The following is a 27,640-nucleotide window of genomic DNA, read 5'->3' as shown; positions in this document are numbered from 1 at the left end:
TTAGCCTCAGCCGCTCATGTGGAGGAATGGGGAATCAAACCCGGTTCTCCAGATCAGAGTCCTCTGCTCCAAGCCACCGCTCTTAACCACTACACCACACAGGCTCATCTGCCTGCAGAACAGTGGAAGTGTTTGTGCCACAGAAAAAGCTCATGTTAGTAGCCCCCATCCTATATCTAGCCTTTATGCTAGATCTGTTCACAGCCTCCCTCGTTTGTCCCCAACACACTCTTCCAAATCTTTCCAAGAGGTCTTAGAAAAGGCTGCCCACATTATAAGCGCAGTCTCCCCTTTCAGCAGCCCCAGAAACCAATTTAAAGGTGTGAGCTGTGCTACTTTGGAGCATGCAAACTAGAAGACTCAAGATCCTGAGCAGCAACTTCACTAAGTGACAGCTTGCTAAAACATTGCGAAGTTTTTGTTGCCCCTACACTAAAAGTAGCATAATTCTGTGACTGGTATGGAGAGATTTGCTTCGAATGGGCTCGCTGACATTAATTCCCCTTCTGCATGGCACCAAGCAACAGCTCCTGTCCATTGGAATACAACTGTAGCATCGATGGCGCATGACTGGTGCTCTTACAGTATCAAGTTTACAGCATGCATCATTCATTGCTGGCCCCATGCACCACAACGGGCCACGATTTTTTGTGCTGCTGCTGCTGGGGGCCAGGGCCAGCTTCCCTCAACAGGCTTTCCCCTAATACAAAGGAGAGACTGGGAAGAATGTGTTAATCTTGTACTTCTCTATGAGCATTTCCACACAGCTTCCAAATCCTGCCCTGAGCCTCAAAGCTGTCTTTCTCAAAGCTGTCTTTCATTGGTGGTAACCTAGTTAGTAGGTGTGTGAACATTAGCATCACCTAAAGAAGCACACATCACCTTTTTTTTTTTTTAAATGCTTTTAAACCTTAATGCAAAAGGAAAACTCGCTGGTGAACCACCAGCTTCTCACCCCACATACATGCACTAGATATTCAAGCCTGCCTTTCCATCTTCACGCTTCAAACTTCGTTGCCACCTCAAACTTGGAAAGTTTTAACAGTTACTGTCCTCTGCCTAGGTTGTGAGACTCAGTTGCATTTAAAAATTATTGATAAAATATGGTAAGATCTATGGATTGTTAATTAGGTTCAGGATTGCTAGTTTAGGGTAAATACTATTGATTGGTATATTTGACATGTTCGAATAAAAAGTTTCTATAATATACATTTCTGTACTTGCAAATTACAATTGTGCAACTGGAAAACATGATGATCATAAGCAAATTCATCTTGGAATACTGATGTTCAAAATCCTGGCTTCTATGAAAATGAGGATGAGAGCCAGTGTGGTGTAGTGGTTAAGAGTAGTGGACTCTAATCTGGAGAACCAGGTTTGATTCCCCACTCCTCCACATGAAGCCTGCTGGGTGACCCTGGGCCAGTCACAGTTCTCTCAGAACTCTCTCAGCCCACGGGAAAGCAGGCAATGGCAAACCACCTCCGAACATCTCTTCCCTTGAAAACCCAACGGGGTTGCCGTAAATCAGCTGTGACACACAACAATGAGGTGGGCCACATAAAAGGCCATAACCCAGAACAGCCCAGCTGTATCAGACTACTCATGTGCATCCCTTTTCTCAGAGCTGTTAGATGACCTGAAGGCCCACTAGCAACCAGTGGTCAGAGATATACTGCCTCTGAACACAGAGGTTCCACGCATCAGGAGAACCTCTGATGAACCAATTTCTCCATGAATTTGTCTAATCTGCTTATTGGAGGTATTTCAAACTAGCAGCCACAAGCGAGCAAACACACAAGTGTTTCCAGAGGCAGAATTATTATTATTTTTTTATACCAGAGGGATTGTCCCTGGCTTCAAAACAAACATACAAAGCTAGGCAGACATCCTAGTCAAAGGGATATATTGTCAAAACAACTTCTTTTATATACGGAAGACAAACCAAATTAAAAAATTACTTTTTTACCACACGCAAGGCAAAAGTTCAGTCAGATGCACTGGCCCTGGTTAGAACGTGGCTAATGTCAGAAAGGCAAATCAGATGCTGTCTACACACCTCTGATTAACACACAACTATCACGGCCATGACATGAGACCATGCCAATCTACATGCATCTGTCATTCTTTCCACAATGTTCTCAAATAGTTTTGCTGAAAAGGAAAAACAATGCACCCCAGAAAAGACACGGGATTGGATCCTACCAGCTTTTCTGCTCTCTGGTCTTGTTTTGCCCTCACTGCAGCTCTCATCCTGCCATGGCTTTTGTCCATGTAGGTCCCATGATGCCCAGCATAGCCTTTTAGTGGCCAAATGGGGGCCATCTCCTTACTATTTTGCCTACAGAAAACTCAGTAGGATCCAACCCATAGGACTTCTTACCTAAACAACTGCGCTTATTTTTCCAATTAGTCTCTATAGCAATGAGGGCTAGACACTTGAGAGATGAGACTGAACAAGAACTGGTAATCCACACAAAGGTGGGCTAAGTGCACAACTGCCCACTGTTCGGGTCACCTCTCCCCCTTCCCTCAGTAGCCCAAATGGAGACCAGGAACATCGTATGCATTCTTCTAAAGAATGGACTTCAACCCGAAACTTCTTTTTCCCACAGTTGGAAAGGTAATTCCACTGGAGGAGGAAGGGAAGTGATTTCCACAATCCCTCCCCACACGCACTGCAGATCTTCTCCAGACCCCTTGCATTTCTCCTAGCCATCTCCCTCACACACCCTACTCCTAACACTGGGAAGAAGCAGAAGGAAGGTGGGAAAGTTGCTATTCTTCTTGTCAAGCTTCACTCCTGCTACTTGGGATCCAAGCCTGAGCAAATGACTAAGTGCTGAGAAAACTGAACAATTAAGACAAACACAGCGGGGAAAGGATCTAATATGAATCAGACAAGAGGATGTGGGTCTTTTACAGCACCCTTATGTGAAACACCCTCAATTATGAAGCATTGTGGGATCACCAAAAGGAAAACTTGACAAGGCATGTTTCAGTTCCTTTTATTTTAAAGAACAGAACATCTATTATGTATTCATCCAAGACCTGACCACATATCCGTTCATTCTCCCACCCTCCTCCTCCCTCCCGAGACACACATGGATGTACTGCAGGATATTGCGTGGTAGGCGTAATGTTTTTTGTCCTGTCTTCCTTAGGGTTCAGCTAAAAGGGGAAACGTGCAACACAACCAGATGTTGGTACTGAAAGGTGCCCTGTGGTTACCCCTGTCCTATGAGCAGAATAATCTGTAACCTACCTATTTAGTTCTGTCTATATACCTGGTCAATTTTCCCCCACAATTTTATACCTTGCACATATGATCAGGAAGTTCTTGTAACCTGCTCACAACTACATGCCAAAGAACTGCATGGAACACACTTCCAGCAAAAAGAAAACAGCGCTGTCTAGACAGAAACCTGGCAAAGAGCCATGTTATTGCTGAGCACAAATGCATGAACAGCACATCAGTGCATCACTTACAGATGTAGAGTTTATCGCATTCCACCCAATCCCAAACAAGCCCCCTTGCCCTTTAAACCATTTTCCAGAAGGACAAACCCTTAAACTAACTCTGTCAGAAATTTCTAGAGCCTAGACCTTTACTCAGATTTTCTGAAGTAACAACAAACCTCAGTAGCACCCAACAATGCCACCTGTTCGGGATGCCAGGGAAACTATAGAGCATGTGAAGGACTGCCCCACATGCCAGCAAAAGTAGTCTAAATATTATAAGACCCACCACCTGATGTAAAAAGCAGGCCTGCAATTACAAACACTTTGCTTGTTAAATGAAGGGAAACACAAGCCAATGGAACATGCTGTGCTTGTTGCAAAGGGCCTGCTTTGGTTGATAAGGCAATGCACAGGGCAACGGCCCTTGCAGAAGTCCACAGAGCTTGCCAACGAAGTGGCAGCTGGAAAGCCTTGTGACAAGCTCATTCCACCTGCCTTCATTTCCTCAACAGGATGCCACCTCAAAGCTATGTACAAGCAGCGAAGCAGTCGCCTATGGACTAAGAACTAAGGGGCAAAAAAAATGATGCTCAACAGGATCTCACGTTTATTATTGAGAAGTGATTAATGGTGAAAGAAAGGCAATGCCCATTCCTCATTGGCTTAACAAGAAAACTGAAGAAACATTCACTACACAGTTACAATATTTTTCTTCCAAAATTAATTTTCCTGTAAACAAACAAGTTTTTTTTTACCACTGTTCTTTTTAGCCTTCAAATCAAATCAATCCAGACTTAATCTGTAATCCATATAATGCACAAGAACAGAACATTTCTTAGGACTTCTTCGCATTTGACTTTTCTTTTTTTTTGAGTGACAAGAGGGTAAGAGAAAATGAAGCATTCCCTCCAAGACATGCCTGTTGACAGATTCCATCCAAATCTTCTAGGCATAAGAAAAAAAAACTCACATTCGTCACAGAATTCTTCTTCCAGTCCGTGGGGGGAGGGAAAAACTTATTCATTCCACTTCCTATGGTGGATGTCCAAAAGAAAGTCACAACTCGGTGTTCCAAGTGCAAATGCCAAAAACAAAAAAACAACAACCAAAGGGAAGATGGGTTCAAGAAGGCTAAGGGGAAGGCGGCAGGTTTAAAAATTAGAGAAAAAAGGCATATGCCACTTACGGACCTTAAAATCCGATTAACATAGTAAAAAGACAAAAAACCAAAGCGTATGCTCTGAAATCACAATCAAAGCCAAAAAAGGGGACAGTTTTCACCTATACTCTACCTAGAAGGGTTTTTTGTTGTTGTTTTTTTTTGTTTGTTTTTTTAAGTCCTATGTATCTTGTGAAATTCCAATACTTTTTTTTTATTTAAACTGAAAGTTTAAGAGTCTTTTTGAAGTCAATGAAACAAGTCCTAATTCTCTGTGGTGTAGTTTTCCTTCCTGTCTGAAAGATACCCAGGTTGCAACATCTGCTGCAGTCTCTGTGGAAGGGGCCACTGTTCTACTTCACACGGCCTTGGCGTTCCTACAGCAGAGAGGGAAGAGAAACAGAAAGTTAGTGGAATGCCAAGGTGTTACTTTCCCTGTTATATGTTATATTACTTTCACTGGTATATACTTCAAAGGCTCCTGATGAGAGCCATTCCTTATTAATGTCATTTGGCTGATCTGAGCAAACTCTTCAGGTGCCAAATCCATCTAGATCAGTGGTTCCCAACCTTTTTTTGACCAGGGACCACTAGGACTTTTTTGTTCGGTGCAGGGACCCCAAGGTTCAAAATAAAAATTCCGAGAATTTGAAAATAAACTTTAATCATAACTGTTAGTTAAACATTAAACTTAGAATAATATTTGAATATATATATTTTTTATAATAGAGAACTTTTTCGCGGACCTTAATTTAGTTCTCACGGACCCCTGGGGGTCCACGGACCCCTGGTTGGGAACCAGTGATCTAGATAATGCACCACACTGTTTAGTCAATTTCTACCTTTTGCATATCCCAATAACCCTGGGAGATCTGAAGAAGCTGAAGTTTCCCTTCTCTTGGCAGACTCCTCTCGGGAGATAACTACTCAAGTAGCCAAATTTTGCCTCCGGTCTTGTGGGATTCGTAAATGGCTGATTGAAAACCTTTCCCCATAGAAGATCTTTCCTCTTCTTCTTCAAATCATTCTTCCCAGAACCAGCAACTTTTTTATTATTTTAACCTAACTTTGATTTATTCAGAGCTGATATTGTATCAAAATAAAATTTGATTGATATCTCAATAACAAAAAGCAAATATTTTTGTACCAATCAGACTGCCTTGCAAAAAAAGAACCACCCTAGTCTCCATTTGCATCTCTTTGCGGCCTGCATACACTATGACTATAGTGTACACTGCGACATATACACTATGACTATACCAAGCAATTACATTACTATGAACATTACGTAGTGTTTTTCTCCCTCTTGCTTGCTTTCATATGTTTCCAGCAATGTGAAGTCGGTAGAACAAGTTCCTTATATTTCTATAAGACTGCTCATAGCTGTAACAACTTAGTAGGGAAACAATTCATGTTTATTAATATGAAAAAGGGTAAATAAATAGCTATGTACTACTTGGTGTTCACAAAATGCTATCTAACCACTAACACAAAAAAAAAAATAACACGCATAGGTATATGCTTAACATTTACATTTTTCAGGAAGGACTGTACAACCTAGCAAACTGGCTCCTGTTGAACAAACCTTATTCTTGATTCCTCCTGCACTACAAAAACCTGTAATACATCACAGGATGGTCTTTTTCCCTTTACAGTGTTGTAAGGGCAGCTATGCTAATCTTGGATGTGAATTCTAGGCAGCCTTGAGTAAATCAATTCTTCCCTAACCTGCTTCACACAGCTGCTGTAAATTTGTGGGGGGGGGGGCTTGTAAACATCTTTGTATGCTTAAAAATTCTACAGGAATAATGTATGAAAAGAACTCTGCTTTCATTCAAAGTGTGTCAAGTGCATCCCTTCTATCGTATAAACAAATAACATGGACCTGCATAATCTTCTATCGTCTCATCTGAGAATTTTTACCTCTGTAAAAACAGAAAGCTGGTCTAACACAAACAGAATATTTTTTCTTGCCTGAATGTTGCTCCAGCATGTCATTCAAGGTGCTATGATTCTCTAATTTTGTTTACAATCACCATGGAGTAATTGTTGGTGGTATTCAAAATACGGTTCTTCCCGCATTGTTTTTAGTTGTAATCTGCCTTGAGTCTCAGTGAAAAAAGGCCGATCATAAATTAAGTAAATAAATAACTCTGGGATGGGTGTGCGAGACCAGTTTCTACAGCAACCTGCGCCCAACCTAAAGGAGATAAAGCTTCACAACCACAACACTGAGGGCAACTAGCAGAACCTGAGGAGTGCCATCAGCTTCCTCAACTATCCAGGCATAACTGATCCTTTCAAGCTACTCAGAACGGCAAGTTAGCTGATTATCACATGTTAATATCAAGGCAAGGGATGACAATGGTGTAGAGACTCTGCTCCCACATAAAAGAACCATAACAACAGAGATAAGCTTCAAGTTACCAGCCAAGCCAAAGCAGATACAAGGGAGCTTGCAAGATGACATCGTGTGAGTCAACACTGCCATGGAGGATCGCCAGGGCATGAATGTCCAAGGGCAGTAACTGTGTAGACTAAGTATATCATAAGCCAGCACAACCCAACCAACACAGGCTTAATTCAGACATCGCACCACACCAGGGTTCAGGAAGCTCAACCAATGGCTTATTGTGGCATCAAAATTGACAAATTATTGGCATGCCACAAACCAAATGAGAATCAGAAACCGAGGCATGAAGTGGATTTGCAAAACACGGTTTGTGCCTTATTGCAGTTTGGCAGGGATGAACTCTGCTCGGTTGCCGCAATAGTGAGAAGAAGGCTACTGCTGCATCATCTTCAGCCAAGCCACAAAACCAGCAGGGCCACAGCCGGACTGTAAACTTATCATTTTGTTCTGGGTTCATCTAGCTAATCTCACTTCTCCGTGCTCCATTCTTTGTTCCCACAACTGTTTCATGTAGCCTTCCCTCGAACCAGACATCGCCAACATAATAACACAACGTTTTGTGTCACCTGCTCTTCCCACACCAGTCTAGGGCTTTGACCAGTTTAAGAAGAGTCCTAGGTAGGGGATGATTCCTCCTCCTCCCCCCTGGCTTCTTTAAGCTGTGAAGGCAGGATAACCACTAATTACTTAATGCTGAACAGATTAATGTGGGACAGAAAATTTTCTGATGCTATATTTTCCCATCCCTCATATGTAAATATAGTCTGTCTATAGTTGTCAGGGCTGTGGTACTGCAAATCAATCATGTTAGATGGGCTAAATGTGGGATAGGAAGCACGGACAAACCCAATTGCTTGTACGTGGTGTATTTGTCTTATTTTGATAACATATGAAGTTATTTAAATTTGAACAGGAAAGATTTCCAGACCTTTCCCCCAGAAAACCACATGAGCTGGCAGGCACAAACACAGGGAAGAAGTTAATTATGGAACACATGTCATGCGCTCCAACCCAAATCCTCTCCTCCATCAGCACAGGGAGGGACACTCAGGGTTAGATGAATAGCCTCCTGCTCACCCAACCCTCATAGTGTATGGTTCATCAAGGCAATATTATTCTCTGCTGTTTTTTCTGTTGGACCTCTTAGCTCATGGTGAGCAAAAAAGAAAAAAAAGAGTTATGCCCCAAAGCCTGTATGAAATTAATTGGGGGGGGGGGGGGTTCAGGGACCACACAGCTTTCCCCAAGCCTGCACTGAAGAGACAGACTGCAATTTTCAGGCTCCTATATTACTACAGCATATAGTGGGTTGGATCCAGGCTAAATGTTCCAAGGGCAGAATGGACCTTTCCTGCCTCCCCTCCACATACACTGCAGCTTGCTGATACCCACAAAATGCTGCTCCTGGGCGACAGGGGACCCTGAGGAATAATATGAGGGGGAGTTTGCCGTGGGAAAGGGGGAATTGGTGGAAACTGCCAGTTCAGTCTGGATCCAACCTGTAACTTAGTTTTTGACAACAGAGAAAGCGGGAAGAAAGATGAAAATATAAAACAAATTTTGTAGTAAATAAAATAAAGTTTATTATTTGGAGATATGCTGTCACAATAGGACTAGTGGAATATTTGGATGTAGGGTTGGAATCAGCCACTGGTGAATGAAGTATCACATAACTTTTCCTTATTCTCTCCTCCCAACCAAGCCCTCTCCAAACCCAGGGACCCACATGACCTATAGCCAGATGGGCTGGGTCACGCTGCAAAAGAGAAAGGGGGCAAAATCACACTCTGCTCCTGCCAGTAAAGCTCTGCTGATGGATTACTAGATCCAACCCAAAGAGTTAACAATGAAAACATTAACATGTTCAGCTACTCTGACCAGGGAGATTCATCCCGAGCTCTCCTTCTGAAACACTTTACATCTTACGGCTCTGCCCTGGAGCTCTAAAACGGCCTGGGGTTGTGGCAAGCTTTATGCAGGCCCTCCTGCTATGCTGGCCAGGGAGTATAATCTCCAGCTTTCCTTCTGAAGATGCAACTTCAGTGGCTGAGTCTATTCAAACCATAATCTGCTAATTAGGGGTGAGGGAGGAGGAAAGGGAGACAAACTGAGGACACAAACAGCCTTTCCCCTCTCCTTTCTTTCACTGTAAGGCCTGGACGGTAGGGAAGACAAATATTTTAACAAGGAAGGTTCGGCATATGAAAGGGAAAGATCTTGCAATCTAGCCACTCTGTGAGATCTAGTGTTCCAAGGAGCCCAAAGAATCCATTCACTCTCTGAGGAGGCAGGAAAAGAAATGAAGAGGATAGGCACTACCTTCCCCATTGAGGGTGGAATGAGGAATCGGGTTCCTGCCTCCTAGGATGATGGGAAGCACCCAAAAGTGCCAGGATGTCCTCCTCATCTCAAACAAAAAGGTTTTAACATTGAGAAAACACTAGAGACAGTAACCTCTGGGGAACTACCTTGGGTTGTTATGGATATAAAAGCAGACTGCTTAGGAACTTTGTCCAAAAAGCTTTTGACAAAGTCCCCCACCAAAGACTGCTAAGCAAACTTCATAGTCATGGGATAAGAGGACAAGTCCTCTTATGGATTGAGAGCTGGTTGAAAAATAGAAAGCAGAGAGTAGGAATCAATGGTCAGTTCTCACAATGGCGGGATGTGAGCAGTGGGGTGCCTCAGGGATCTGTGTTGGGACCGGTGCTTTTCAACCTGTTCATCAATGACCTGGAGTTGGGGTTAAACAGTGAAGTAGCCAAGTTTGCAGATGACACCAAATTATTTAGGGTGGTTAAAAAAAAATCAGACTGTGAAGAACTCCACAAGGATTTCTGCATACTGGAAGAATGGGCATTAAAATGGCAAATGAGTTTCAATGTAAGTGTAAAGTGATGCATATTGGGGCAAAAAATCCCAACTTCACATATACACTGATGGGATCTGTGCTGGCAGCAACAGACCAAGAAAGGGATCTTGGGGTGGTAGTGGATAGCTCAATGAAGATGTCAACCCAGTGTGCGGCTGCTGTAAAAAAGGCAAATTCCATGCTGGCCATAATTACACGAGGAATAGAGAATAAAACTGCTGATATCATGCTGCCCTTGTACAAATCTATGGTGAGACCACACTTGGAATACTGTGTACAGTTCTGGTCACCACACCTAAAAAAGGATATTACAGAGCTTGAGAAGGTGCAGAAAAGAGCAACTAAAATGATTAGGGGACTAGAGCAACTGTCCTATGGGGAGCGGTTAAGAGGCTTAGGGCTGTTTAGCTTGGAAAGAAGGTGGCTGAGGGGAGACATGATAGAGGTCTATAAAATTATGAATGGTTTGGAGAGAGTGGACAGGGAGAGGTTTTTCTTCCTCTTCCATAATACTAGAACACGGGGTCATCTGCTAAAGCTGGAGGGTGAGAGATTCAAAACAGATAAAAGGAAGCATTTTTTTCACACAATGCATAGTTAAATTGTGCAACTCCCTGCCCCAGGATGCAGTGATGGCTGCCAGTTTGGAGGGCTTTAAGAGGGGAGTGGACATATTCATGGAGGAGAGGGGTATTCATGGCTATTAGTTAGAATGGATATTAGTCATGCTGCATACCTATTCTCTCTAGTATCAGAGGAGCATGCCTATTATTTTGGGTGCGGTGGAACACAGGCCGGATGGTGCTGCTGCACTCGTCTTGTTTGTGGCTTCCTGGAGGCACCTGGTTGGCCACTGTGTAAACAGACTGCTGGACTTGAAGGGCCTTGGTCAGATCCAGCAGGGCCTTTCTTATGTTCTTATGAACCAATTTCATGAGACATCAAGAGAAAGAATCGAAGGGAAGGAGAGATCGCCTCTGGCCCCAGGAAAAAGTTCAAAAATGTCAAGAAAAAAATCTTCATTTCTCCCTTTTTTTAAAGTGTGAAATGGCAGATGAATGGCTGTTAAATCTAGGGAAAAGAAAAATGGTAAGTGTAGTCAGGCAAGTAAGAGAATGGCTAGGATGTTTCTTATCTACTTAGTGGCAAGAAAGGAACTGAGGGGAGCGGTCGCTGCTGCTCCACAGCACCTGACAGTTCAGGCGGAAAAGACCACTGCAACTGCTCTGAAGAGGGAGGGGCGCCCCTCGACTGTCAGAACTAGAAACTTCTATCCATGACTAGCCTGCACAGTCCGTGTGGGACTGCTCAAAAGACAGGAGTAAATTTTAAGACAGCTATAGAAAATGTATATACTTATCAGACAGCTAGTTTGTTGATAAATGGAATATTAACATCACAACTTGAAATTCAAAGGGGAACGAGACAAGGTTGTCCTCTTTCCCCTTTGTTGTTTATTTTAGTATTAGAAGTCCTATTACAAAAGATTAGAAAATCTACTGAATTAATTGGATTCCGAATTGGGAGAAATCACTACAAATTAAAGCATATGCAGATGACCTTGTATGTTTTTTGACGGATCCTATTGAGCAAATTGATAATTGGAATAGAATTTTGGAGGTTTATGGAAAGCTTGCAGGTTTTAAAATAAAAATAAGCTATTAGTTAAAAATATGACTCTCACAACAACAAGTTTTAACCAAAAAGACAGGGTTTAATACTGAACACAAAGTAAAATATTTGGGCATATGGTTATCACCGAATAATCTTAATTTATTTCAGAATAATTATATTAAACAATGGCAACAGATAGTAACAGATCTTAAAAACTGGGGGAAAATACCATTATCACTATGGGGTAGAATTTCAGTTATTAAAATGATGGGATTGCCTAGGATGCTTTTTTTATTTCAAAACCTACCAATTTTGAAAGGAGCACAGATATTCAAAACTTGGAAGAAAGATATTTTAAAATTTTTATGGGGTACGGAAAGACACAGGATAGTATATAATAATTTAGTTGAATTAAAAGAAACAGGAGGCCTGGGGTTACCAGATTTGACGATGTACTATCAAGCAGCTTGCATCACCTGGCTAAAAAACTGGATCCTATTAGAGAATCCTAAAATATTAGAATTAGAGGGGTTTAATTTACGCTTTGGGTGGCACACATATTTATGGTATGGAAAGGAGAAGGTAAATAAAGATTTTAATTCCCATATTATTAGAGGTGGTTTACTTCAAACTTGGAAGAAATACAAAGGATATTTGGAATGTAAAACCCCTGGCTGGATTAACCCTGTAGAAGTTTTTATGAAGAGAGGTGTACAACTAAATCTGGATATCGATATTTATAGAGAAATTACGGAATGTAAAGAAGGGGTCTGGATGTTGAAGAGAAGAGCTAAAAATTAATGAATGGTTTATGTAGGGATATATTTAATATATTTAATAAAGACAATCTGAGGGGATTTAATCAAAATAAATCTAAACTAGAAATTATATTAACTAAGGGAAATAAAGGACTGATTGGAAGAATTTGTAAGTTATTAACTGAAGTGAATTTAGAACAAGAAAGGATAAAACCAGTGATGGTGAAATGGATGAAGGAGTTAGGTTATAATATTGATTTGGAAATATGGGAAAACTTGTGGAAGAGGGAATACAAATTTACAATTACTAATGAAATAAGAGAAAACTTATATAAGATGTTTTATAGATGGTATATAACCCCGGAACTACTAAGTAAAATGAAGAAAGACGGTATGGGTTTATGTTGGAAGTGTGCAACTGAAAAAGGCATGTTTATGCATGTATGGTGGTTTTGTAAAAAAATTAAGAGATTTTGGAGATTAATATTAAAGGAAACTAATAATTTGATTAATATAAAAAAAATCCTGCTTTTTGTCTATTGGGAATCCCTAAAGATAATATGGATAGATCTGACAGAGTTATATGTCAATACAGTTTTGCGGCAGCAAGAATTATAATAGCAAAAAACTGGAAGCAAGTAAATAAACCTTCAATTAAGGACTGGAGAGAAAATGCGAATGTATATGCGTATGGCCAAACTTACAGATTCTTTACACAGTAAAGATATGGAAGAGTTTAAAAAAACATGGCTAAAGGCCGTCACATTTTGGGATAAGCTGGTGAAAATTAATTTTACAAGCACCGTTAATGAATTATAGATAAAATGTAATGTTTTTTATAATAATAGTATAAGTAATTTTAAATACTGTCAAAACACTTCTCTGGAAGTCTATTGGTGGTGGGATACACTCTTAAGGTGGGTGGTGGGTATTAGAGCACTGTGTATTTTACAATTTAGATTATAGGGTGTAATTTTGATGGTTGTATAAGTGCTCTTTCTGTATTTCTGTATTTTTTATGCTTTTTACTTTTTTGTTTTTTTATGATTTGTATAATTTGTTTTGTCCTTTTTTTCTTTTTCTTATTATAAAAATAAAAAAATTAAAAAAAACAGAAGATGAACAAGATATCCACAGATTTTCTTCTATGCTTGCTTGAGGTTAAAACCAGAATTCTGCATGGTTTGATAGCTTCCAGTATATTAAGCTTTATTTATGGAAGACAGTGCGGATTCCCGGTTTCAAAAGCCCAAAGGAGCAGCAGCTCCCCATGTCCTGTGCTCTTCCAACTAGCTGATTTTCAAGCACTCAAATGGCTGCTGAGGCTGCCGACCTCCACCAGGCCTGGGGTTACTGGTAGTCTTCTGGGCTGCTCCCCCTTGTTCTGATGGCGCATTTACAGAAACATTCATATTCTCTGACAGACCAAAGAGGATGCCAGCATAGCACACACAAACTAGTGATTTGATCCCGATCCCCCCCCCAATGGTGACCTATGCAACAGTTCTGAATCAAAGTGTCACTGCAAATGGTCCAAACTGGCCCCAAGGATTGGCCGCCTTTACTGAAATGCACTAAAACAGTGGTTCCCAAACTTTTTGAGTCATGGAACACTTTTCAGGAGAGAAATTCACCACAGAGCACTATTTTCACCTAGCACCTATATACGCAACCGAATGATAGTAGTGTTTTTCTTTTCAATCTATTGAAAAGAAAGCACTAGGAGAAATTTCGTGGATCAGCAAGTGCTCCGTGGACTACAGTTTGGGAACTGCAGTACTAAAAGATAAATTCTGCACTGAACATTCCATGCTTCTAGAAACCAAACCAGTATCACACTTTTATAAATCCGTAACAGTTACAAAATAATTTTCTCAATAGCAGAAGATGTGGTGTAGTGATTAAGAGTATCGGACTAGTATTTGGGAGACCCTGGTTTGAATCCCCATTGGTGCCATGGAAACTTGCTGGGGGACCTTGGGCTAGTCACAAACTCTCAACCTAACCTACCAAGCAAGGTTGTTGTGAGGATATAATGGAGGAGAGGAGAATGCTGTAAGCTACTTTGGGTCCCCACTGAGGAAAAAGGCAAGGTACAAAGAAATTAAATAAAGTAATAAATTTTGAAATATAGTCTGGTGCTTGATTTTTACATCCGTTTGGGTCCAAATTACATTATTCGGGTGTCTTAATGGACACTACACTATAGAATGCAAATAATTTAGCTCTTAAAGCTCATGAACAGCATGTGCTGTGTTTATGAGGGATAAGGTGATCCAACAGAAGCCTATCAACAATGCACTGAGAACATTACAAGCTACGGAAGGGAGAAGACAGTCAATGAGATGCTATCATCTGAATGTACAACTGTTAAGTCAACGCAACTTTCAACATGAAAGTTTGTAAATAATGCAAACAAGGAAACTCCATTTTTGAAAAGTTAGTGACAAGTGTGCAAAAGCAATTCTCAACAGCCCACTGGAGCAAGGCCACTGTGCTCCAACAGAGTTCTGCTTAAACAGCCACTTTTTTAAAAAAAGAAGAAGAGGGGAAATAGGCATACGCCGTGGCAAAGAACTTTACAAAGATTTTAGTTTCTCACCAGAGCAGCTCAAATCCAACACTTATCCATGATTATTCAATAGTAAGTCTCGTTTGTCTTCAGTGGGATTTACAGCCAAGGTTTAAGCAGAGAGGACTAAGACTAACCTGAAGTCTGACAGAAGAGAACACAGAGGGCCCTGATATGACCTCTCTATCTGCCCTAAGAATGCTACATGTCAATTAAAATGTGGTTAGAAACTTTGAAAACCACTTCCACTCAGGAACAGTGTTTCAACAGTTAAGAAGTGTTCCACTCACTACATCGTTCATCGGTGTTCCAAATGTGATGCTGCATCTATGTCTGAGTGCACGTGTTTCAAAGCTGCCAACACCCTGGCTGCTGGGTGGTGCTAGCTACTATGGAGCCCAGTCATCCATTAAGAGGTTGGTTTCTGCAATAACTTCTAGCCCTCTCTCCTCTCTGCCCACCCACAAATGTTTGCATAACACAACAGCAGTTCAGAAATCCTGGATTAGGACTGCAGTTCTAATTTCTTCGATTTTTCAAATTAAAGTATCATCCAAAAACCCCGAAAGCACAAGCTTTCGCAATACTACTGTGTGTGGAAGTAGTTTTGGACCAGCTACAGTAGTAACCAATAAATGATGAATTAATGAAACAATTGTAGCCTCCCTTGTATCTGGAAGTTATTCTACCAGCCAAACTGAAACATGGAAGCTTCAAGAACATAAGACATCACTTCTTCCAGTAACTAAGGAGACAAAAATCTTAGTAATAGGTATTCCAACACAAGAGACTGTCGAAGGCCATGGCTTAAGAGGAGAGAGATGAATACTGAAATAAACAGCTGGCTCCGTAGATGGTGCCATCAGAAAAGGATTGTGTTTTTTGGACTATGGCTTACACTTATGAGATGAAGCTCTCCGTCGGCAGATGGTCTGCATCTCACCAAAGTAGGCAAAAATGTGTTTGGTAAGAGCCTTGCAAACCTGATAAGGAGAGCTTTAAACTAAATCCTTTGGGGGAGGGAGAAAAAATGCAAAGTCTAGTATGATGCAAATAACTGGAGATAAGAACACTAAAGTTGTGCAGGGAGGGGCACATATGCAGGAAACCATTAATTTCCAGGTAAGAAGAGAAATGATACACTTAGGGCACATAAACCATAAATTCCGGTGTCTCTACAGTAACGCAGGGAGTATGGGAAACAAGCAGGAGAAACTTTTTTAAATATAATATTTTAAATAAGAATAAAATATCCTAAAGTCCTAATACAGGAAGGGGACTATGACCTAATAGGCATCACTAAAACTTGGTGGGATGACACAATTGGAATATTAGGATTGATGGGTAAAACTTGTTTAAAAAGAATGGACAAATAAGGAAGGAAGGAGGAGTAGCATTACACCAGCATGGTGTAGTGGTTAAGAGCGGTGGTTTGGAGCAGTGGACTTTAATCTGGAGAACCGGGTTTGATTCCCCACTCCTCCACATGAAGCCAGCTGAGTGACCTTGGGCTAGTCACAGCTCTTAGAGCTCTCTCAGCCCAACCTACCTCACAGGGTGTCTGTTGTGGGGAGGGGAAGGGAAGGTGATTGTAAGCCGGTTTGATTCTCCCTTAAGTGGTAGAGAAAGTCAGCATATAAAAACCAACTCTTCTTCTTCTGTATGTTAAGGATGTGTATGCTTGTGAGGAAATATATGAATTTGAGCATGGAAGGTCAGTTGAGAGTCTCTGGGTAAAAATAAAAGGAGTAAGAAATAATAGTGATATTATGGTGGGGCTCTGCTTTAGACCACCAAGCTAGGCAGAGGATTGGAAAAGACACTCCTAGACCAGATTACAAAGTTCTCAAAGAGACAGGACATAGTGGTCATGGGAGATTTCAATAACCCGGTTATCTGTTGGATGACAAACTCTGCTAAACATGACAGGTCAAATAAATTCCTTACTTGTTAAGATGACTTCAATTTCCAGAAGGTGAAGAAGGAAACAACGGGGTCTGCTATCTTGCAAGAACTGGTTGATGAGGTGAAAGTAGTGGGCACCCTAGGTAGTAGTGACCATGTAATTTTGGGATTTTAAGATGTTGAGGAAGGGCAAAGCTGTATCTAGTCAGACATATAGGTTTAGAAAAGCTAATTTTAACAAACTTGAAGTTATGCTGGGAAGAATCCCATGATCAGAAATACTTAAGAAAAAGGGAGTTCAAGAAGGGCGGGAATTTCTTAAAAGTACGATATTGAAGGCACAATCACAAACGATTCCAATGAGAAGGAAAAATGGGACAAACCTAAAGAAGCCAGAGTGGCTCCGTAAAGAGCTTTCTAAAGATCTGAGAATTTTAAAAAGACTAATTTAGGAAATGGAAGTAGGGCCATATAACCAAAGATAAATATAAACAAATAACTAGTGCTTGTAGGAAGAGTGTTAGAAAATCTGAAGCTCAGTATAAACCTAGGCAAGTAAGAGATGCTGTGGTTACTGAGAGCCAACACAGTTCCTCAAGAACAAGTCATGTCAGACTTGATGTTAACAAGTCTGGAACTCATCTAGAGGAGGCCAACAAAGATGGTGAGGGGTCTGGACACCAAGTCCTATGAGGAAAGGTTGAAGGAGCGCGATACGTTTACTCTGGATAAGAGACTACTGAGAGGTGATATGATAACCATCTTCAAGTATTTGAAGGGCTGTCATATAGAGAATGGAGCAGAGCTGTTTTCTGTTGCCCCAGAAGAGCAGACCAGAATCAACAGGTTGAAATTAAACCACAAGAGTTTTTGGCTAAACGTTAGAAAGAACTTCCTGACAGTAAGTTTCCTGTATTGGTTTGTATATATACATATATATACACATGTATATATATATATGTATATATACATATATATATACATATACATATATATATATATATATATATACACACACACATATATACATACACACACACACAGATAACTGAAGTGATAGAAAGTTGAATAAAATATCCTAAAATGGACAAGTTAAAATACATTTGTCAGCATATTAAAATACAAAAGAAAAAAGAGAAAAAATACATTATACCATGCTTCACCCATCACTCATCACCTGGTGCATCGCAAAAAGTATAACCCTTTTTATTTTGAGTGTTCCTTTTAGTAATGGCCTTCCAACAAAATTTAGCTACATTGTAAGATATAGCGGGATTCTTATCCTTGAGCAGAAATTGAATGATTGAACTCTCACTGGTTATAGATTGATGTAAAAGGCCAAATTGTTGTAACCAGGGGTCGATAATAGTTCTTCTAAATTCCAGGTAAAATTCACAGTGTAATAAAATGTGTGCCAGGGATTCTTCCTCTCCCGCTGTACAGAAACATTTTCTCAGCTCTCTAGGTTGATTTAGAAATCTACCTAGGAGAACAGCAGAGGGAAGGGCTTTGGAGGTTTTAAAGAAGAGGCTAGTTGGCCTTTTAAAAGCAATGCTGATTCTATGAACTTAGGCAGATCATGAAAGGGAGGGCAGGAAGGGATAAGTCAGTTCCCAGCTCTTGTGGCCCTTTCTTACATGCCCAGGCACTTTGGTGTCAGGAAGCAATTTTCCTCCAGGCCAGACTAGCCAGAGAACCTGGAGGGTTTTTTGCCTTCCTCGGGGCATACAGCAGGGGTTACTGGAGGAGTTGGGTGGGAGGTACTTGTGAATTTACTGGACTAGATAACTCTTGAGGCCCCTTACAGCTCTATGTTTCTATGTCTAATGAGCATTAAGTCACTGAGGCTGGGACAGCATTAAAAATTGTTATTTTATCATGTTTGTGGAAACTCGCCCAGTAGTCAAATGACACATGCAAATGAGTTTTTCCTCAACAGTGCCACAACACAAATATTGATTAAGTGCTAAAGGAAATCAGCTCCTCACATTGTTTAGAAGAGATCAAACACAAACAGAAGTTCATTGGTTCTTGTAGGTTATCCGGCTGTGTAACCGTGGTCTTGGTCAACCAAGACCACGGTTACACAGCCCAGATAACCTACAAGAACCAATGAACTCTGACCGTGAAAGCCTTCGACAATATTTTTACAAACAGAAGTCTCAACCGCCTATTCAAGGCTACATTAGATTCTCAAGAGCTTCATCCGAAACTGATGTGCTGGAGGACCACTCTAAAACAAGACCAAGTCACTTCCCTTTAATGTACCTTTGCAAAGCAGTCTGTAGCAAGCATCAAGTCAAATGTAAAAATGGCAGTACCTACTTAAAAAAACACTTTGCTTACTAATTAGACAATACTCCAAGAAGACATAGAAATGCTCCTTTGCTTTTATTTGTCCATTTGACAGCCCATTCCTCCAATTCCAAAAGAAGGGCACAACCAACTCTCCAGGTTCTTAAGATAAAAGCATGTTTTTTTTCCAATAGGCATATCAGCTTTTAACATCTTCAGCATCACTACCAACAGACATGCTGAATTTACATAAAAGTCTGCAGCCATCAAACACCCACTGCCTTCTAGATCAACTGATACGTCTATTCCAACCTTCATTTTTGCTTTTTAAGCCATGTTATTCCATCATAACAGCCCCAAGCTTATTTCATACACATTGTTTATGTAGGAGGCTTTTTGCTGCATGTCACATTTTTTGAAGAACAAGTGGCCCTAAAGGTTATTCTCAGAAAAACACTACATAGGACTGTTCTGAGAAAGTCACACTTTCCAAGGTTCCAGAAGCAGCCTTGCACATTTTTATAAAGGGAATATGGCTTTAGTATAAAGGAATGGAGGGTGCTTTTATAAAGGGAATACGATTGTAATCTGTTCTATTTACTGCATGTATTATCTTGCTCTTACTGCACTACTTCCTACTTTTGTAATTTCATTATTTTCTGTATTGTTTATGACACATCATGTCTAATACCTTCTTTGCACTGTTTCTAACTTTTGCGATCCTAGTCCTACTGCATTGTTTGCTGCACGTCTCATGCTGCTAAGGAAGACTGGAAGAAATGCTCATTCTCAACTAGATATTGATATATTAAAGTATACTTCGTACCAACAGCAAAAGCTATGGTGCGAACTATGGTTGGCACAAGTGGTCAAGACTCTCAGCCAAATTACAAAGGCGAATTCTATCCTACACCACCGTACACTACTCCCCACCGCCCTCTGGCATTCCCCCATAACAAACCCAGCAATGAGGGCAAATTACCTTTTTCACATTTTCCTCCTCCTCCTGGCGTTTCTCATAGTGTGAGAAGTCATCAAAAATTGAAGTGGTGTGCTTGTAGGTAGCAATGATTTTCAGCACCTGCTTAGCCTTTTCCAGAGGCACCTCCTGAGTGTCCCTGGAGTTGGTCACTGGTTTATTCTCATTGTTCTCTAGGCGGATGTGCCGCAGTTGGCTGTTGGGAACGTCCTTCACAAAAATCCACCTGATGTCAAAACGTCCCTTCCATTTGTCCTGGGACCATACGCCTGCACACGTGTTGTAGTCCACGGCAGATTTCATTTCTGCAACTCCACAGAAGTGACCACTGCCATTGACACTGAACAGTAAGTAAACAGGACCTTTCCCGTTCATGGAGCGGTAAGCAGCATCCAGTCTTTTATTACCATGCTCTGTGCTGCACCAGATGTTATATTTAATGGAGCGGTGGATATCGTCCTCGGAGTAACTCTTGATGATGAAAACCCGACCATGTTTTGGGTTCCAGTCAAAATCCTTCGGATTGTAGTTGTTGATGGATCGCAACTTCTCCAAGACTGGGTGTGGCTCTGAAGGGACAGCACCAGAAGTGGTCTGAGACTGTCCAACGGCACTGCCATCCACTCCATTTTGACCAAACCCGTTGCTGCGGTTACGAGGGGCAACCCAGCGGGCAGGCTGAGGCGCCTGCTGCTGCACTGGCAGCTGAGTTGGCTGGGGTGGTGGAGGTGGCAGTGGTTGTGGCTGTTGTCCTGCTGAAGGCTGCACAGCGGGTGGGCTGTTACTCATTGCCTGACCCATCGGTTGGGGGGATATCTGGGATGGTGGCTGACCGATATTCTGAACTAAAACCTGGGATGGAGATTTTGCCACTGGTCCTTTGTTATCCCAAGTCCCAATATCCATGTTATGCTTTATTGGGGGTGGTGGAAGACTTGAACTTGCAATTCCATTCTTGGTCTTCAGCTTGGGCTGCTGTTTGGCGGGTTTGCTGGCGATATCAGCCCAGGAGGCTGGCTTGGGAGGAGCGATGGTCGCTGGGGGCAAACTGTTAGAAGCCACAATATTGCTGGCAATAGAGCCGCTGCCAACAGCAGAGCCAACCACTTTGGGGACAGTGTTTGCAACGTCAGTGCTGCCCAGCTTCAACGCTGCCATCCCCTGGTCAATGGTATTCATTCCAGGAGCCTTATTCAGGGTCTCACTGGCAAAAGCAGACTGTCCATCGATCATGGCTCCGCCCAATGAGCTCGGTGCATAAGCATAGTTGCTGCTATATCCAGAGCTTTGAGTGGACTGCCCCTGAGAACTGTTATTGCCCCAAGCTGAGAAGTCAATCCCACTTGGAAAAAAGTTAAAGCCATGCTGTCCAAGAAATGGAGTGCTGCCAAGGGCCCCTGGCTGTCCAAACATGGCATCTGGGAGATAGTGAGGCTCCCCATTGCTTAGCTGTCCATAAGATGTTAAATAGGGCATGGGTGGATCGCCCCCAGTTGACCAAGCAGCTTCACCTAAGGAGTAGGAGAATCCAATGGATGGACTGTAATAACTTGGCAGGTAGGAATCAGACATTGCCGTGTACGCATTATTCTGAAACATAAAAAGCACCAAAGAATTAGAAGGGGCATCATAGCAAATAAAATCCAGAAAAACACCATCGTAGGTCCCTCTTCAAACACTTTAAACTGAAATCTTAGTTGCTGTAAAGTCTAGAGTTTCAGTAAAAGCAGTATTTCCCACATTTTCTCCACACAAACACATAACATATCTTCTGCATGAAAATGTTAACATGTAAGAAATGGGTAGTTTGTACAAGGCATGGAATATACAGCAAGACCAATTTTAAACAGTTCTAGCTAATAAAGCAGCCTTATACAATCTTAAACAGGATTACACATTTAGTTTAATTTACTTTAATTATTGTTTTTTAAAGAACTGAAAACGTCTGAGCTAGGTCATTCAAAAAAAGCATTTCCACTGGTTTCTTCTAAAGCCTGGATAGGTGGGGGGGTTTTTTCCCCTTCCCATTGTCAAAACACATTGCTTTGCTGACAGAACCCACCTTAAGCTTAATTTGCTTTTTATAAACACAAACTGATTTTATCCTCTAACACTTTAAACTTCCACATGCGTGGTCACCAAGCACAATCTAATCAAGCTCAGATCATGTTGAAAGTGCTGGGATGCGATCAGTACCCATCCATTCCCCCCAAAAAAACCTTTTCAGGTGCCGTAATAAGAATAATTACTTTAGGATTTAGTTGCTGTTCTTCTCAACCACTTGTGGGTATTTGGCCCAATAGTAAGAGTCTAAAATGATTCAAATAAGTGAAACTGTGAAAAGGTGGCTGACTCATTCAGGGCACTTGGGGGGGAATACTAGTTTCACAAACGGTCAGGCTTCTGTAACATACTCTTGCTAGATGAGAAATCTTTAATGATGTTTTTCCACTGCAGCCTGGATTGATCTCTCCTCTATGATACCAAGTTATTTCTAATTTATTATTTTACACGCATGACATAAAGTGAGTTATGCGATTTTAAATGTCAGTACAAACATCTCCATCAGCATTACATTCTTTTAAATTACTTTCAGTGTTAACTGAATATTCTTGCTTTCTACCTCCCTTAACAGGGGATGTTCCAATGCCTTTTTTTGTCTTCTCAGTATCAGAAAACATAGGATTCCAAAGAAAAATCATGGTAGAATCTTCATCCCACTAAATTTGGTGGGCACAATGCACAGCTCCTCCTCAGCAAGCCACACTTGCAAGTGAATGAGAACTACTCTCTTGGGAAGACTTCCATGAATTTTTAAGAAAGCTTGAATAGATCATGTTCAAAGGGAATAATCATGCATTCAGGTGTCTATACTCCCATCCCTTGTCAACTTCAAAAGTTCAGAGTGATGTTGTAAAAATTCAGACCATCTCAGGAAATGTACTGAGGGCTAGCGTGGCATAGTGGCAAGAATGTTGGAAGAAGAGTGGAGAGACCCGAGTTCAAATCACAACTCAGTCATGAATCTTGCTGAGTGAGCTTAACCTAACTTCGGTTTAACCTACTTCAGAAGGTTGTTGTGAGGATAAAAAGGAGGAAGGGCAAACACTATAGGCTGTCATGAATTCCCTGTAGGCAGAGTGTAATTCCAAATTTCGTATTTGACGCCCCCCTCCCAAGGAGCCTGAAACAGTACTTTAGCAGCCTACCCTGTGAGTGCAGCTAAGCAGTGACCTTTCCAAGTTTCTTCACCAAGCTTCGAAGCAAGTAGGTAAAAGGTAGTGCCCTGTGCAAGCACCGGGTCATTTGTGACCCGTGGGGTAGTTCTGATTTATTCCAAGTGTTATTGGTAACTCATAGAGGCATTCCTTCCACAACAAAGAACCTCATAACATCTTGGCTCAATTTACAAATGACACCTCACAGTCTTCCTCACTGGGTACTCAAAGCAGCATACAAAGTCATTCACCCTTCCTCCATTTTATCCTCACAACCACCACCCTATGGTTAAACGGCGAGAGCGTGGGGATTCCGAACCAGGTCTCCCAGATCCTAATCCAACACTCTAACTGCTATACCACACTTGTCCCCTGGAACCATGGCCAACTCGAAGGGCTGTTAGCTTCATTCTCACCTCATCATATCAACTGAGACCCAGTAACTAACTCAAAAGGTAAAGGTCCCCTGTGCAAGCACCGGGTCATTCCTGACCCATGGGGTGATGTCATATCCCGACGTTTACTAGGCAGACTTTGTTTATGGAGTGGTTTGCCAGTGCCTTCCCCAGCCATCTTACCTTTACTCCCAGGAAGCTGGGTACTCATTTTACCCACCTCGGAAGGATGGAAGGCTGAGTCAACCTTGAGTCGGCTACCTGAAACCAACTTCCATTGGGATAGAACTCAGTTCGTGAGCAAAGTTTGGACTGCAGTACTGCAGCTTACCACTCTGCGCCACGGGGCTCTTAGTAACTAACTCAAGTACTAAATAAATTTATTTTTTCCACACCCTTTACTGTCAGAGACTTAACCAACAGTTCAATCACATATTCCACTGTGCAATATAAGGTACAGGGAACCCAGCCTTGACCCACAGGTAAACTGTGTCACATTGTTCTGCTCCTGGGAATCAGCCTTGTTCATTGGGCTAAAGCACAGGAACCCAGCCCAGGGGGCTTTCAGCCATCTGCGGGGTGGGGGGATGGTGCTTCTTGAAGGACAGCATACAGATTTTAGTCAAGCAAAAATCCTAAGGACTAAACTTCTTGAGTAAGCCATGCCCTACTATGGTTCACTGCTGGAATAAAGTGGTTCTCAAACCACAGGGTAGTACAAATTTCAATTTAGAGGTTCCCAACAAACCAAACGTTAGCAGTTTACTGAAGCACACATTTAAAGTGACTGCTACGGCTCAAAAACATGCCTATGGAACTACAGAAATACAGAATCATAGAATTGGAAGGGACCATACAGGCCATCTAGTCCAACCCCCTGCTCAATGCAGGATCAGCTTAAAGCATCCCTGACGAGTATTCATCCAGCCGCTGCTTGAAGGCTGCCAGTAAGGGGGAGCTCACCACCTCCCTCGGCAGCCAATTCTACTGCTGAACTACTCTTACTGTGAAAAAAAAATCCTAATATCCAGCCAGTATTTTTCCACCCCTAATTTATACCCATTAATGAGAGACCTATCTTCTGCTACCAACAGGAATAGCTCCCTGCCCTCCTCTAAGTGACACCCTTTCAAATACTTAAGAGGGCAATCATATCCTTCCTCAAACTCCTCTTTTCCAGACTGAACTTTCCCAAGTCCCTTGACCTTTCCTTGTAGGGCTTGATCTCCAGGCCCGATAATCCTCATCGCTCTCCTCAGCGCTCACTCCATTCTGTCCCCATCCTTTTAGAAATAAGGCCTCCAGAACTGCTCACAGTAGACCAGGTGGGGCCTGACCAATGCGGTGTACAGCGGGACTATGACATCTTGTGATTTGGATGTTATGCCTCTGTTGATACACCCAAAGACCGCATTAGCTTTCTTTGCCGCTGCATTATACTGGCTACTCATATTTACCTTATAATCAACCCATACCCTAAGATCTTGTTCACATGCACTGCTACCCAGAAGTGTATCCCCCAGTGTGTGGGCTTTTCATTTTTGTTACCTGGATGTAGATGCATGGCTACTGCCAATCTGCAGCTCTCTAGTAATGTTTAACAGTACAGTATAGCATCAGTTAATGCCACATACTCAGTTTCCCTACCACCTCCAATTAAGTGGGAACTTCCCCTTTAAGAAACCTAGCACAATGTCATCAACTGTCTCATAACTCAGCATTACCAAGGAGAAATGAGAGAGAAGAACTGTAAGTGGAGCTTGTGGTGACAGTCACTTGATCTTTGCAACATGTAATCTGGATCTTAAGTAGTGCCTAGCAGATTCACCAGAATACTTGTACTTTAGTCTAACTGGTTCAATCACATGCCCTTATTAGAAGCTGTGGATTAATTACTGCAGATAAAAAGAAGTTGGTACAGGAAGAATCTTACTCGCTGTGACAGTGGCAATGCAGTTTCTCAAAGGAGAAAATCCAAGAAGCCTTGTTGAGGCCTTTACAAACCTGGCTCATTAAACTCATACACTGTCAGTGGCCTGTCACCCTCACACTGCACTCACTGCCAAATAAGTCACTTTTATATGGCTATACAGTTTCCTTTCTGAATGTACACTCGAAATATACTTCAAGAATGCAACACCTCCCTGAAGGACCAATTGCTTCAACAGCGTCAACAAATCTCTCAAGCCTTGCAGAGCTCTGTATTTCAGTGTCACTAGAGGCGTTAACTAAGCACACTACTGCAGGGTCGCAACCTGAAATTTTCAATCTTAACTGAAATTAAGTAGTTTTCAGTTCAGATACCTTTATTGGCATATCCGAAATTAAGTAGAAGGGAACTTCTACCACCCATCACCTACAGAGATTTAAATTGACAGCACTTCTCTCAATGAGAAGCAAGTTGGTTTCCTCACTCTCTAAAGACTTCACTGGGACAGTGGGTCAGTTAGGATGGTCTACCTATGGAAACTCAGTTCAGGTTATTCCAGAGCTCTAAGAGCATGGATGGAACAGGATGCACCTCTGTTAATGACCTAACCCAAAAGGTGAAGTATTAGGCTGACTCTGACCCTACAGTAAGAAAAAAAAAATGTCAACACAGCTCTGTTGATGCCTGCCACAGCTGCTGGCGAAACGTCAGGAAAGAAAATACCAAGACCACGGTCACACAGCCCGGATAACCTACAAGAACCGATGAACTCTGACCGTGAAAGCCTTCAACACAGCTGTTCACAACCTTTTTCTACACCATGGACACCTAGTTGCACCCATGAAGAAGAGGGATTTGTGAGCAAGATGAGAATAACATGGGAAAAGACTGCTTACACAAGGTCAAAGTGACTCAAATTGACTTCATTTTGATATACATTTGTAATGGTTCACAAGGTATCTCAACCACTGTTAAAACATGGATAAACACTTCCATCAGTTCAGCCTGCAAAGAGAACTGTGCTTCTCACGTGGGTTTTTAAGTGTCATTTGGATCTTCTTTTTTTGCCATCAAGTGACAACTGATTTGTGGCAACCCTATGGGATTTTCAAGGCAAGAGATGTTCAGAGGTGGTTTGCCATTGCCTGCCTCTGTGTTGCGACCTTGAACTTGCTTGGCGGTCTCCCATCTAAGTACTAACCAGGGCTGTCCCTACTTAGCTTCCCAGAACTGACGAGAACAGGATATCCTGGGCTACCCAGGTCAGGGATCTTGCTGGATGCTTTTTCAAATGTGATGACCTTCCATTGTTTAGACCAAAGACAACACACAAAGGTATCTTTTCCCACCTCTTCACCTGCATGTTTCTTCCATTTACCAAGTACCTAAGGCTTATGAAACTGAAGGATAGACTTGTAACAAGGTCACTCAATGCGAACTTCGAGTTGAGCAATTTTCAAAGGAGCAGCCCTCCCTTACCTGTGCCAAGTCCTTCCTACCAACCTCATAAGCCTGGGCTGCCTGCATCCAAAGTTTGATTCATCTCAAAACTAAGGTGTTTTTTTTCCCAGGTAATAAGTATCAATGTAGAGGAAAAACTGATCAGAGGCTTGATTTTTTTTTTACTAGTATCCACCACCACAGAGGGGCCTGCTCAGAAACAACCTGTGTACATTCTTAATGCTGATATGCAGCCAACAAAAACTGGATTATCACCCATTTTGCAGCCTCGCCCCAAAGGGGAGACTGGAGCCAAGGTGCTAAGTATTCACAGAACAAATGTTCCAGCATCTTATCCATGACAGCACCATGGACAACTCAAAGTCTTCTCTAACATACTACTTTTGGGGGAAAGCTTGCCAAAAAGGATGTTCTGTAACTTCTGGATTCCTACTATCTAATAGAGAAACTGCTCGCTAGGGCCTTGATTATTGATCTTTGCTCTGAAACAGATAAGTAATTTCAGCCTACCGGATACTTCAGTAGTCTCTGAAAGAAATGATCACATAATATCCACATCACTGTTGATCTGAAAGATTTATGACAGGATTCATACCAAGCCTCTCTC

General features: G+C 41.8%; 2 protein-coding genes across 3 annotated transcripts in view; both read right to left on the bottom strand.

The window, feature by feature from the left end:
- GMEB1 (glucocorticoid modulatory element binding protein 1) overlaps window positions 1-27,640 on the bottom strand; it is a 93,919-nt gene that overhangs the window by 28,449 nt on the left and 37,830 nt on the right. The window lies entirely within an intron of this gene.
- The window catches only part of YTHDF2 (YTH N6-methyladenosine RNA binding protein F2), a 28,850-nt gene continuing 5,256 nt past the window's right edge, over window positions 4,047-27,640 (bottom strand). Inside the window, exons 4-5 of the mRNA XM_056846833.1 lie at window positions 20,033-21,619; window positions 4,047-4,998 (exon numbers count right to left, since the gene is read on the bottom strand). Coding sequence (XP_056702811.1) covers window positions 4,975-4,998; window positions 20,033-21,619 — 1,611 coding nt within the window. The 3' untranslated portion in view covers window positions 4,047-4,974. The remainder of the gene's footprint in view (window positions 4,999-20,032; window positions 21,620-27,640) is intronic.

Source organism: Euleptes europaea, chromosome 3 (assembly GCF_029931775.1).
Source record: "Euleptes europaea isolate rEulEur1 chromosome 3, rEulEur1.hap1, whole genome shotgun sequence".
NCBI classification, from domain to species: domain Eukaryota; kingdom Metazoa; phylum Chordata; class Lepidosauria; order Squamata; family Sphaerodactylidae; genus Euleptes; species Euleptes europaea.
Note: the sequence above shows the minus strand (reverse complement) of the source record. Positions and strands in the feature narration are given on the sequence as shown.